General features: G+C 48.8%; 1 protein-coding gene across 1 annotated transcript in view; it reads left to right on the plus strand.

The window, feature by feature from the left end:
- Window positions 1–13,030, plus strand: part of LOC104142389 (complement receptor type 1) — a 53,990-nt gene that overhangs the window by 35,594 nt on the left and 5,366 nt on the right. The window contains exons 33-48 of the mRNA XM_068917860.1: window positions 122–193; window positions 817–843; window positions 1,493–1,550; window positions 1,759–1,869; window positions 2,331–2,513; window positions 3,275–3,370; window positions 3,556–3,672; window positions 4,337–4,570; window positions 6,636–6,772; window positions 6,978–7,163; window positions 7,849–7,945; window positions 9,003–9,085; window positions 9,945–10,136; window positions 10,820–11,002; window positions 11,524–11,706; window positions 12,885–12,978. Of these exons, the coding sequence (XP_068773961.1) occupies window positions 122–193; window positions 817–843; window positions 1,493–1,550; window positions 1,759–1,869; window positions 2,331–2,513; window positions 3,275–3,370; window positions 3,556–3,672; window positions 4,337–4,570; window positions 6,636–6,772; window positions 6,978–7,163; window positions 7,849–7,945; window positions 9,003–9,085; window positions 9,945–10,136; window positions 10,820–11,002; window positions 11,524–11,706; window positions 12,885–12,978 (2,053 nt within the window). The remainder of the gene's footprint in view (window positions 1–121; window positions 194–816; window positions 844–1,492; window positions 1,551–1,758; window positions 1,870–2,330; window positions 2,514–3,274; window positions 3,371–3,555; window positions 3,673–4,336; window positions 4,571–6,635; window positions 6,773–6,977; window positions 7,164–7,848; window positions 7,946–9,002; window positions 9,086–9,944; window positions 10,137–10,819; window positions 11,003–11,523; window positions 11,707–12,884; window positions 12,979–13,030) is intronic.

The following is a 13,030-nucleotide window of genomic DNA, read 5'->3' on the forward strand; positions in this document are numbered from 1 at the left end:
TAATTACCACATGCCCGCTGCATTTACTCCTCAGTGGAGTATTATAAACATTATATATACATGGTGAATTATTTATTATATATATTTTAACTGCTCTTCCTTTTAATTTTTTTCTCTATAGTTGACACTATGGCAGTGACAAGCCCAGCTAAACCCTCAGAGGATGAAAGAGCAGAGAATCGTCAGGTCTTAGGTGAGAGTTCAGGAAACGCTTTCCGCCTCGAGGTCATTGCGACTGTTCTAATTTCACCCTGTTGGGCACCTGTGACTCCATGTGGTTTTCTTGCTCTCATTGTGCCTTCCTCATTTCTGTTGGTGGGTCCATCTTCCAGTTTATAAGGGATTTTTACAGGCCTACTTACTGGCCTAATCCCCTTTTCTCTCTGCTCCCTTAGCTGGTGTGGAATAGGATAGCCTTCTTGATTCTTGAATCCCCCTCTACGCAATCCAGCATCTCAGCCGAAACCATTGATGTTATCTTGGCTGTATTTAGATATTGCTGAGGGTGGAGGTAGCTTGGATCTGTTGACCTCAGCTCTATCCGTGGAGAAAGGTGGGGTGAGGGACTCAAGAAGAGCATAATGAGATGTTAATAATTGATGACAGGTTGTTTAATAATGTTTTGTATTCTCAGGAGCATTATGGTTATCTGGGTTTGAATAATATTGTTCTATGGGCATAGATTAAGGAGCATTCTTTATTCTTGATTGGTTTTCTTTATTGGTTTATTTATTCTTTATTGGTTATTCTATATTACTTATTAGCACTGAACTGGCTCCATTATTTTAATCTCAATTTCTTTATTTTCTTCTCTAGCAATTATACTCATCCCTAGTTGCATTGGTAAGTTAATTAAATTTGAGAATATACTTTCCTAACCCAAAGCTGTTATTGTAGTTTAATATCTGGAGTCAGTATTGTGTTTTCGTCTTTTTAAAAGTCTTAATTTTAAACTCCTATCTCTGGTTAGGATTTGTGTGTTTCTCTGTTGGGTAATGAAAGAGCCTTGCAAGCAACTGCAGATGTCTTAGTATAAAACGTTATGTCAGTTGAGGAAGAAACGAAACAGGCCACACCAAACATTGTACATCCTGTCACTGATTAAGAAAGTTCCTTTAAAAGGGCGCGGCAAGTTTTGAAAGATAAGAGATTAGTAAAACTTGGAACATCCTTGTTGCAAAAGAGATTAAGTGCTAAAAAGAATGAGTATGTTAAAATACAGAGCAAACAGGTCTCTAAAAGCACTAAAAAAATGCGAATCATACTTTTAAGGACATCAGCATGAAAAACACTGATAATAGTGGTCCCTGTGGTCTTTTGACCACAGATATAAGAGGAGCTTTTGCATTATTCTGACTTGGTGGGGGGAAACCTCTTAGTGGTGCTAGCAGCCCCAGAGCAGTGAATTTTACTGCCAAACTTTTATCAAACTGTTATCTTCCACTTAAATTACGTACCAAATTTGCTTGTTTTTGCTTGTTTGCTTTCCAAGGAGTCTGTATAATTCTAGTTTGGGTCATCATGAGGTGGAAGAAAAAAAAGAAAAAAAGGTAAGTGAGCCTAAGCTCTTCTTTATCATTCTTCAGTCATTTCCAGCTTTTTGCTGATGTCACTCTGACAGTACAAAGTGTGATGTTTCCTCTTAAGCTTTGAGCGATAGAAATTTACTTTAGGTGTGTATTTGTATGGTTTAGTATTATCTTTGTGTTAAATCTGTTTTATTCTATAAATTTTCTCCTTTCCTTTCTCTCTCTTCAGTTCTTATGATACAGTTTCCCCAATGAGTGAAATTAAGGGAAGGGATCTGCAGATGAGTCAAACACTAACAGATAACGCAAAGAAGCCTGTGCCATGGAATTTCTTTTTCTGGTAGGTTTGCTTGTTTGGAGAGCTGGGGAGGCTGTGAGATCATTTAAAACGCTCGTTGCTGCACGTGTGTTGCAGAAGGCAGTGCCGAGGGAGCGCTGAAGCAGGAGGTATGCGGTAACCTCTGCTCCCGAGGGTTTCATTGCGCTAAGCCCGGGGAGCGCAGCCGATGCATTTGTTGGAGATGGCGTTTAGGCATAATCAGAGCTGGGGGGAAGCTGGACCTAAGGAAGGTGCTTTGGTTCCCAAAAGCTCGTGTATACCTGCTGATCTCACAGAAAGGTATTATTTCTAGCTGCAAACCTCGTCACGCCTGAACATGCAGTTTGCAAATCTCAGGTGCTAACGCCTCTGGCTTTCCCATGCACGAGCTGCTGGCAATCGCTTCGCTGGCAGCGCAGCCGCTGCCAGGCCCCGGCAGGAGGAAAGCCTGCCCAGCACGCCTCCTTGTCTCGTGTCCGCAGCCACAGCTCCAGCTGCCACGTGTGCCCCAGCTGCGAGGCTCAGCTGCACGCCCACCTGGGCCAGCCGGCCGGCCACCTCTGTGCCACCTGCGGGGACTGGCTGCGCGCCCGGCACGGCTCCGCTCCCACCTACTCGGCCCTGAGCATCAGCGGCGCCCAGAGCCCAAACCCAGCAGGCGGAAGGTGCGTGGGCCAAGGGGACGTTCGCCTCCCCCAGCGGAAACGGGGAAGGGGATATTCGGAAGGGATGCGTGTGGAACAGTGGAGGAATGGGTCACTTTGGGTAGGGGAAAAAAAGCGTATATACCCTGATAAAGCAGGAAAATAAGGTAAACATTGCTGCTGTTTTGCGGTTTGAATTGCTGAGCTTGCAAGGATTACGGCCAGTCTGTGTGCATGAGTAATTTTGCAGGACGCTGTCTGCTGACAGACCTTCTTCCCGTTTCTTATTTTGTGAAATCTAAAAGAGTGAAATTTAAAAAACGCAAGTTTAAAAGCAGTGAAAGAAAGGTGGTGCAAAAATATAGATCCAAAAGTTAAATACTTAGCAACTCATGAAGAAAAAGCGTTCACTTTTCACATGGTTTAGGTTTTGCGTCAGCTTTTCTAAGAGTACAGCGTAGTCTTACGGGCTGAGCGTAGGCTTTTTCTCAGGCAACGTATTGAATGGAGGCAAACTGTAAAAACCCCGTCCGATACAATATCTTGCCCTGTCTAGCTTTTAAACTCCTTGGCATTAAGCTTTAATTACCTGTTCAGTGATGACTTTTGGTCAATACTGGCAATATAACACCCTAGGGATTTTTTTTTCCTGTAAGTTCCTTTAATGGTCCAGTTTTTGCAAAAGTATTTACTATTTAGAAAAAAAAAAAAAGTGGTTCAGTAAAGCCCTGCTCAGTGTAGCAATGGGTTACGTTCAGTCAGTTGTCTCTCTCGCTATTCAGTTCTACTGACAAAGCTCCAGATTTGCTGAGGAGACACTCTGCAGAAGAAGAAATTTCGGAGACGTGTGAAGCAGAGCAGCCCTTGAGCCATGAAAGGTATCTCTTCTGTCTTCCTCTTAAAAATACACCGGAGCCATGGTGGGCATGGATGAAAATAATCTCAGCGAGAGCAGGACTGGACCTAAGGGGGAGCTGCAGGTGCCAGACTTCACAGATGATTTTTGAGTCTCCCTAAAAAGACCTCTGTTTCGTTGCACGTCTTCTTCTGTACTTCTCCACAGCCCTGGTCACATTTGTCCCATCTGCGAAGGCTGGCTCCGTGCCCACCTCGACCAGGGCGAAAGCCCCGCCGCGGCGTCCGCGGGGCCCGCAGCAGCTCCCAGCCGGGAGGAGGAGCGGTAAGTTCAGCGCTGCCGAGGCAGGATGTTCCTCTCGCCGCCGCCGTGCTACAGCCGGCGGTGCGGGTACTGGAAACCGAAAGTTCGTGTTTTCAGTTAAAAGAAAGTCAGAAAAAGGCTGGCGTAGATAAATGTCCTGGTCGCACTTGTGTATTAGCCCCGTATCGGAATAAAGGCGGGGAGCCCGCCCAGAGCTGCGGCTCGAGGACGGAGGGGTCTCAGGAAGGGGGGAGGTTTGCTTAGGCAGCGTTTCAGGGCTTCCCGCGCGCGGATGGCGCCGGGATCGCTCGCGCACGTTCTCTGCGGCCCGTGACAGCGTGGGTTTGGTTAAGCAGCAGGGAGCCTGAGCGCTGCTGTTAGCAGGGCGCGCGGCGCGGGCCGCCCTTCCCGCAGCTGCCCTCGGGCAGCGAGGCGGTCGGCCAGGGGTTGCGGCGCGCGTTGCGTTTCTGGCACCGGCGTGCTCGCGCGGGTCTGCTGCGCTTCCTCCCGGTCACCGAGCGAGCTGCTTCCTTAAACGGACATAGTTTACAGAGGCAAATTCACAAACCCTCCATTGAAGTAAACAGGGCTTGGGGCGTAATTCGCGTTAAGTCCTGAGCTCCGGGAGCTCGCGCTGGCCGGAGCCGCCGGCGGCGCTGACCCGCCTGCCGCCCGCTCTCCGCAGGGCCGACGGGGCGGCGTGCCCGGCCTGCGAGGACCGGCTGCACCTCGCCCTCGTGCAGGCGGCCGTGCCGGGCTGCTACGCCTGCCCGCTGCCGGGACCCCGGCCGGGCGCCCACCTGGTGCCCGCCCGCGCCCCCAGCTGCCACGTCTGCCCCCGCTGCCGGGCGCCCACCCACGCGCACCTCTGCCAGCGCCCGCCCGGCCGCCCGGCCACCCCGCAGGCCGCCCGGCCCCGGTAGGTTTTGGCTCGGGGGTCCGGGTGCGGGCTGACGGCCCCGCGGGCTCTGGCTGCCCGGCGCTCCTCGCCGGAGCGCGCCGCTCGAGGCAACGTGGTCAAGTTCCCTGCGTGGCAGCCCGCAAGGAGCCCTTCGTGGAGAAGACCAAGGATCAGACGTCGCTCAGGTTCGGCTCCCTGCCGGTTTGGCGCCTGAATTATTGCGTGTTTTAGTGAGAAAAGAAACTGGTTTTGCTGTTCTTAAAATGAGCTTTTTAAATTCGGTGACTGTTTCTCTCTGTTAGGAAAATGATTTCATAGCAAGCATCCTGTTCGCACAGTCTCACAATACTTACTTGTTATTTTTTTAAACTTTTTTGTTGAGGTTCATTTAGTAGTGTGCAAATATAAGTGAAGAAACATGCAGTATTTATAGTAAAAATAATTTGTAAATAAAGGGCATACTAAAGAAAGAATACCAGCATCCTGAGGTTTTTTTTCCATATGCACTAATAAAGCCTTCATATAGACAGCTTTAAATGATTTTATGATGTTATTCTCTGTCCTGGTTGAATCACCAGCTGCTCAGAGATAACTGCTGCTCTTACGCAAAGCGCGCGTGGCCTTTCCTAGGAACGGGGCAGCAGTGCCAGCGGCAAGACACTTGCGCGGGGAGAAGCCCGCTTCCAGCCTGGAGGGGTGCGGAGCGCCGCGCCGCGCCGCCGCCGCGTGGGCCTGTCCTCCTAGGCCAGCTCGGAGCATTCCTGGACCAGTCGTCGTCTCTTCCCAAAAAGCCAGGCTGCACACATAGCAAGGAAGAGTTTGGAGGATCAGACCTAACTGCTCCCCTGTTTGGTGCTCGCTGGTTCCTGTTCCTTGTTTTGTTTTGACATGGAGACGAAGTCCACAGTGAGAACGCAGGAACTGTAAAACCAGCCTTTCCCTTTTATTGGTGTTTGCCAGCAGGTTTAATGGATTGGGGTGCTGGCAAAAGACAGGCAGTGCTGCGGCAGCGGCAAAAAAGGTGCAGTTAACTAGTTCTGCCAATGCGTTGCTTGTGCAACTCGGACACGACGCTCCCGTGTGAGCGATCCTGACGCTCTCGTTCTCTTGCGGACAGGGAGAGGCAGTGGCCATCTAAGCGCTTGAGCTGCTCCCTGGGCCCTGGCTGCGTTCCTGCACTGTCCCCGTTTGACAATATCTCGTCATTCCTGAAGATAAAATACTCTTTTTTTTTTTTTCCCCTGTGAACCTTTGTATGAAAGCAGAAAGAAGGCGAGTGCTTAGCGGAGGGTTATGTAAATTCAAGCACAAGATGTGCGTCAGGGGATAAGGTTTGTGTTTACAAAACTGTGCTAAAGAAAACAGGTACTAGTGGTACCCGCAGTCCCTCATGTCCAGTTTTGGGAGCCAGAAGCAGGAAAACTGCCTACAGGCAGTAGGACACCGCTCTTCGAGCCAGAGGAGAGCCCGGGCCCCTGGCTGGCTTGAGAAGCAAGCGTAGGATGCTGCGGCAGAGCGAACAAGCATGGGAGCATCCCTGGAAGGCCGACGTTCCCGTAGGTTGGCGGTATGGCTTAGGGTAAGTCATACATACTGTGTGCTAGGTTACTATCTTTAAAATGAGGACGAAACCTTTCCATGTCACAGGATCAGCAAGGACAAATCTGTTCCTCCCGTTTCTGGCTGAAAGGGCCGCACGCACTTTGTGTCAGGTGCCAGAGCCGCGGCTTACCTCTTGCGGAGGGCGGGAGGCTCGGAGATGAGGCAAAGCCCCCTCGTTGCCTTGTCCACCACCATACAGGAGAGAAACCTGATCTTAAGGAAAACACTGGTAAAAAGAGCCTGTGGGTGGGATTTTTTTGTTTGTTTGCTTTTTGCTGTTTTTTGTTTTGTTTTCCCCTTGGTTGGAATAGACAAAAGAGGATTTTCCGTAAGCGAGTACACGCTGGGAAGAGCCCGCGCGCTCTGCCGGGAAAGGGGCGACGCGGTGCGAGCTGCCGCCGCCGCTTCTCCCGCAGCCCCAAAAGCAGGGGCGACGGAGGCGGGAGGGGGCCGGCCCGGCCGCGCCGCCCGCCCCGGAAAGGGCCGGCCGCTGCGCCCGGCCGCGCCGCCGCCCTGCTGCGCACTGCGCTGCGCTGCGCGCCGGGGCGATGGGGCTGCGCGGGCTCCGCGCCGCGCTGCTGCTGCTGCTGGTGCTGCTGGTGCTGCCCGGGACGCGGGGTGAGCGGGTCGGGGCCGGGGGATGGCGATGGGGCAGGGGAAGGAGCTGGAGCTGGCAGCGGGTTGGGCCGAGGCCAGGAGAAGGGGATGGAGCTGGGAATGCCGGGGCTGGCACTTGGGCTGGGGGGGGCCGGGGACAGGGGACACTTAGGCGCAGGGGTGATCTCCCCCCCACCCCCCGCCGTTTCTCCCTGTCATCTCCCAGGTGAGTGCGGGCCGCCGCCGAGGTTCCCCTTCGCGGAGGCCCCCGTGCCTCTGAACAGCTCCTACGCCACCGGGACGGAGCTGAGGTACAAGTGTCGCCCGGGGTACACAGTGGCCAGCGGCAAGTCCCCCTTCGTCACCTGCTTCTCAAACTCCAGCTGGATGGCAAGCAGCGATTTCTGCATCGGTGGGTTCCCGCGTCGGGCTCGCGGCTGCCCCGGGGCACGTCCCCTGCTGCGCCCTGGCCCCCGCTGGGGTTTGGCGCAGGGTAGGGAAATGCTCCCCAGGTTGCTCTTCCTAGGACCGCTGAGCAAACGCTTACCCTGCGTGTCCATGTGTGGCTACGTTTCCTGCTTAGCAGTCCTTATCCCTGGGAAGTGATCTCTGTTCCCTTTAGTTACCGGTGGACTTTACCATCCGGTGACGCAGACTAAGCGCTGTGGTAGAGTAAGTGCTGCCATGTGCTTGGACAGAAGCAAGGTAAGGTGTGGAATCGGCTGCGGGGTCCAGTGCTATCGGTCGCCCCATGGTAACGGGCCCATACTGGTCCGCAGGTGGTCGGGGGGGTATCTCTCCCCTCCTTTTGCTGTAGACAAGGACCTCTGTCTGAGGTCTCTGGGTCTCTTGCAGTTGCTGTCTCAGTAAGTATGTAAATCTCTGTAAAGCTTTGCTCCTTTATTGCCCTTAGCTGTATTTGACTTTCAGATTCTTGAACTTAAATGTGAATGTTAACCTTTTCCAAAAGGGCTCGTAGTTGCCAGCGAGGAAAGGCAGGCACCTGAGGAATCTGTAACAACACTAAACAGTAGTGTAACCTGCGCTTCGTCATAATGGCATAAAATAAAGCTAATGATGGTCATTTGCCTTTGCAGGAAAACCGTGCAGTCCACCAGATATAGCGAATGGCAAATTTGATTACACAACCGATCTCCGATTTGGAGCAGTAATAAAATTCACCTGTAACGAAGGGTAAGCGTCTGCCTGGGTTTCTGGGCTAGTCGATAGAGCTCAGGCAGTGAGGCAGCACCTGCAGGAGCTGGAGACTCAGAGGCTTTTTAATATCTTGGAGCTGCTTCCTTGGAAAGCACAGGAATGAGAGGAGGTGTTCAGGGCACCACGGGGATCAGGCTCTCCTGTTGCTGCTCTCAGGACAAGTTATCTTCTGGGTGCAAGAGCCTGTTCTTTGCAAACTGTTGTCAACTTCTTCACAAAAATTTTCTTTGTTCCTGTTGGTTCTATTTAGTATTTCAGCATTTAAGCTGGTTCCTGCAAGATACTTAATGCTTAATGCATTTTATATCCAAGAAGCAGTGGGTGTCCAGCAAGTGCATTTGCTGTTGTGCGATGGATTCGGCTGCCAGCACCTTAGATAAGGGCTCTTGGGAAAAGGGAGCTTTGGTGTCCTGGAAATGCAGGAGGAGAGGGAAAGAGAACAGCTTAAGGCAAGTCAGTGACACCCAGCTCTGTTCAGAAAATAAATTTCTATATGGGTCTACCACTGCACAGCACAGGAACTGTTAAGGGCTTGAGTGCCTAGCTTATAATTAATTGGATTTCTTGTCTGCGGAAAATGTGAAGCAAGATACAAATTTGTACGCTGCAAACTTAAAGCCTTTGCGGTTATGATGCTATCAGTGGACCACAGTTTAAAAAATAACACTTTGAAATCCTTGTGAAAATTTCTCCCTTAAGAAATGCAACTGTTTTTCAGGGAAGGGAGTGAAGTTCCCCCTTCTGAAAAAGCAGCGTTCCTCCGTCTCAGGACTATACAGGCTCAGGGTGAGGATGCTGCCTTGCTAAAGCTTCTCCAAGCTGGTACCTCCCCACCACAAGTATTAAGCATCTTATCACTGCATCATATTGCATTTCTCCGGGTATTGAGCAAATTGTATTTTAGCGGAGGGCTGTTTTTCTTCAGATTCAGCTCCTCTAGAGAATGCTATTGGAAACGATACAATTTTTTTTAATTTCCCATGTTTTTTCACTCTTTTCTTTTTTAAAGAGATTCAATCTTTTCTTTCCTTAGGTACCGACTAATTGGGGATTCATCTGCAGAATGTGTACTTCAAGGCAATGATGTGTCTTGGAATCAGCTTCCACACTGTGAAAGTAGGAGGATCTTAAATGCTTTGTGTACACCTCTTCCTTGAGGCTGCTACAATATAACCAGTAGTTTGGGGAAAGGCAGATAGATTCTCTCTTCTGGCCCTTGATCAAAGTTATAGTAATCTCCAATGAGACTGTCTCCTTACTTCTTCCCCAAACATTCCCAGTGGAAATGGGAATGAAAACGCCCAGGAGGATCCGTGGATGTTGGCAGCAGCTCCTATGGACTGATCTGCAAGAGAAGCAACTTCTGAGGCTGTTGGCTGGTATCAGCTAGCATGGCCGTGTGACAGGCTTCCTGACTCCATGCACTGTAGCTGCCAGGCTGGTGTGGAGGCTGGATTACTTGTGTTGCATTTCTCATAGGCAATTGTTGCTGAAATGCTTTTCAAGGGCAGTGCTTGATAAGGACTGGAATGCCTTCAGACATGCCTTTGCCTTCAAAATCTGAGTTTTCAGAAAGAGAAATTACTCCCAAGAGTTCTGTTGATGCTGTATGGTGCCGTTTGGAGTCTTGTGGGATGGATCCATCCATCAGCTGCTGATAGCAAAGGCAAGAAACCCCGTCAAAGATAGCTGAGGGTGCCTGATTGCTCAGCTAGACTACATTTATTGCCTCCAGGAGACCCTTCTCTAGGGCAATGGATGCTGTTTTGCTGTTATACCATTTACCCATTTTAAAAGGTGGAAAGCATTCAGAATTTGAAGGCTCATTTAAGACTTCTAATTTGAAATGTTTGCTTTAAGCCTGGTTCCCTGTTTTTTCTTTGGCTTTTATTAATACCTTTCTAGCAGATAGACTTCAGTTCCATATTTAATGGAAATGTTCTTGCATTTTCCTGCTGCTGTTTTTCCCCCACAGTAATTCCTTGTGCACCACCACCTGCGATCGCAAATGGACAGCTCAATGCTGAGAGTGAAGACTTTATCTTTGGCTCAACTGTAACTTACAGCTGTGACCGTGGCTTTTCCCTCATCGGAGAGTCCACGATCCACTGTACAGCAGATAATGAAATGAATGGAAGATGGAGTGCTCCAGCCCCTGAATGCAAAGGTAAAAGTTTTCTCTCTCTCCTTTTTCTTTTGATTTCATTTCTCTCTCCTCCTCCATGTGAAACCGTACTTTCCAGAAGAGTGGGTAAACATGAGAAGGTTGATTTGAGTTTTAAATGATTCCCAGAAAGCTTAATGCAGTGATCTCCCAAGTCATGGTCAGAGGCAGGGCTTGGTTCAACAGATTCTTCAGCCCATGGAAAGGCACAGCTATAATCTAGATTGATCTAGAATAGACAACATTGCATTGCAGAATGGAGACAACCAAGCAGATGACCACAGGCAGGCTGGAGACCACAACTGGTGCGAAATGACTGAGGCGCTACTCCAGTAGCAGCACGGTTCCGCACAGTTCCCATAGCAGCGACCAGACTTATTTTCCTTTTGGTATTCTAGGAAGTGTAAATGAAAATGATTTAGTTGTTCAGGAGGTTGCAGTTCTCAAAAGTTCTTGAAAAGTGGCTCTTTCCCTGCCTATGGCCAGGGCTTCCTACGACTGAAGCTCTGATCTGTGCCGTTTCTTAGTGATGTGCTTGGTTCTGCACTGCATGAAGGACCCGCCTCTCACAGAGCGAAAGGACAGCAATTCTGATAATAACCGTTTCTCACGTAAAGCTTCTGGTGACGCTGCTGGGCCTTTGCTTCCTGTAACAAATAATCTTATTGGCTTATATTTGCTTCCAGTGGTCAGATGTGAAAATCCAGAAGTGAAAAATGGGGAGAAGGTGTCTGGTTTCAACACTGAGTACACATACAAAGAAACAGTCATTTTTCAGTGTAAATCTGGTCATGTTTTGAGCGGTAGTAGTGTCATTACTTGTGAAGCCAACGGTATGTGGAAGCCATCTCCGCCAACTTGTGACCCACGTAAGTATAAGCATATAAGCCCGTTCCGTAGATCGGCTTCCAAACCTCATGCGGTTGTAGCCATGTGTTGGAAGCCCCTGGGGCATGTGCGAGGTTAAGAGTCCTAGTGGTGGCAGCCCAGGCCAGTTATATATTTAGATGTGAAGCTATTTGTGAACTGCAAGTGGTCCAAAAGTGTATTGAAAGGAGAGGTGAAACTGCTTTCTCTTGCTTCACCAGTTTTCAGATCTGTTTGGGATGCTGGGCTCAGCTGAAACCAGGTCCTTCAGACTGGGCTGGTGTTAAGTGAAGCAGCATCTCAGAAGCAGAGATTCTCTTCCATCTGAATCTTTTCTCCAGTTAAGCAAACTGTGATACGTGCTGCTGTTCACTAAATGGGCTAAATTCAAACCGGATCCAGAACACTGAAAACTAAAACGGTTAAAATGATGTGCGCTCCCAAACAGGCAGTTTACTGTTGTTATTGGAGACCCTTTGGGTACTCTTCTGTAGATAACTTTGCCTTTGCCTCCAATCGCTAGGTTACTGTGGTCCTCCTCCAAGCTTCACTTTTGCCAAATTTGACACTGTGAGCAGCCAGTATCCTGCTGGAACTGAGTTGACTTACAAGTGTAAACCAGGTTATACTGCAGCAAGTGGAAAGTCTCCTGTTGTTACTTGTCTGATGAATGCAACTTGGTCTGCAGACTCTGAGTTCTGTATACGTGAGTATTTCTGTTCCTCTCCTATCTTGACTGACTATACTAGTGACCTTTACATACTTCAGATGTTAATTATTCTGAAATTCTGTTCATGCCCATCTCTGTGCAGACACACCTGGAAGTTTCTTGCTGAACTCTTTAAAGTGTATGGGGGTAAATCTAGCATTTTGGTCTGCTCTGATTAACTTAGAACAAGGTCTGCATGCCTTTAAGAGCACATATATCATATGTGTAGAGGTCATGTGCTTTGTTACCTGCACAAACTAAAGAACAGCTTAGTTCTGCCTCTAAGACCTCATAATTCAGATGACGCTCTCCATGTGTGTGTACTAAGAGATCGTTGGAGAAGCAACTGCAGTTGAGTATAATTGTGGATCAGTTTTTTTCTCTTTATTTTTAGCCATGCATGTTCTGAGGACAGTCAGAGGTATTGGTGAGACTGTGCCATAGAGCTTTGTATTTCTTGCTGGTTCCTGTTCATAGCCCTTCCCATTTGACTTACAGAGCATAACTGCGGCAATAAAATTAGCTTAGATTGTAATCATTGTTACAAAGGATAAACACTGAGCTAATAACATGCAATATTGCTACACTGAGACTGATTTACTGATAATAAAGCTAGTATTGAGTAGTGCAGTTCTAACATAACAAAGGTCTGCAAAAACTTTGTGCTGTTCTTGGCAATGAAGACAAAATTGCTCTTACCAAGACACCTAGTACACGTATCAAAAAAAACTCCTGAAGTATTGGAATAGCTAAAGACTGATGCAGAGTGATATCCGCTTGTATATGTTGTACTACATATTTGCTTTGTGCTAGCAGTCTTATTTAGCTCTAGCCCTCTGGCTTATCGGTTTAAGAACCTACCTTTTAAAGGCATGCGCTTTGCTGAAAGCAGGCCATGCTGTACCTGGTACAGGCTGACACCCTTTCTCTGCTCTGATTGGGACTGAATCCAGTGACTTGTTATGCTAAAGCACAGGCTTGAGCTTCGTGCCTCTGCTGAGGAGAGGTGGCAGAGTCCTTTCCAGGCGTCTCTCAGCACAGCTGAGTTTTGGCACAGTTGCAAGCCTGTGTGAGGTCTTGGTCTTGATCATCTTAAGTCTGGTTAAGAGCTATCATTTGGCATCACTCTTTGAAGACAAATGAAGTAATTCCCATACCAATTTCTTTTCCTCTAGGAAAGCAATGTTCTCCTCCCCAAATAAAGAATGGGAAAGTAATAGAAGACAATTTCCAGTTTGAGACAACAGTGAAGTTCACCTGTGATGCTGGGTGAGTGGATCACTACTTAAAAGGGACTGAAGCTGAGGGTCAGGAGCAGTGA

This window comes from Struthio camelus, chromosome 24 (genome assembly GCF_040807025.1).
Source record: "Struthio camelus isolate bStrCam1 chromosome 24, bStrCam1.hap1, whole genome shotgun sequence".
Lineage (NCBI taxonomy): Eukaryota > Metazoa > Chordata > Aves > Struthioniformes > Struthionidae > Struthio > Struthio camelus.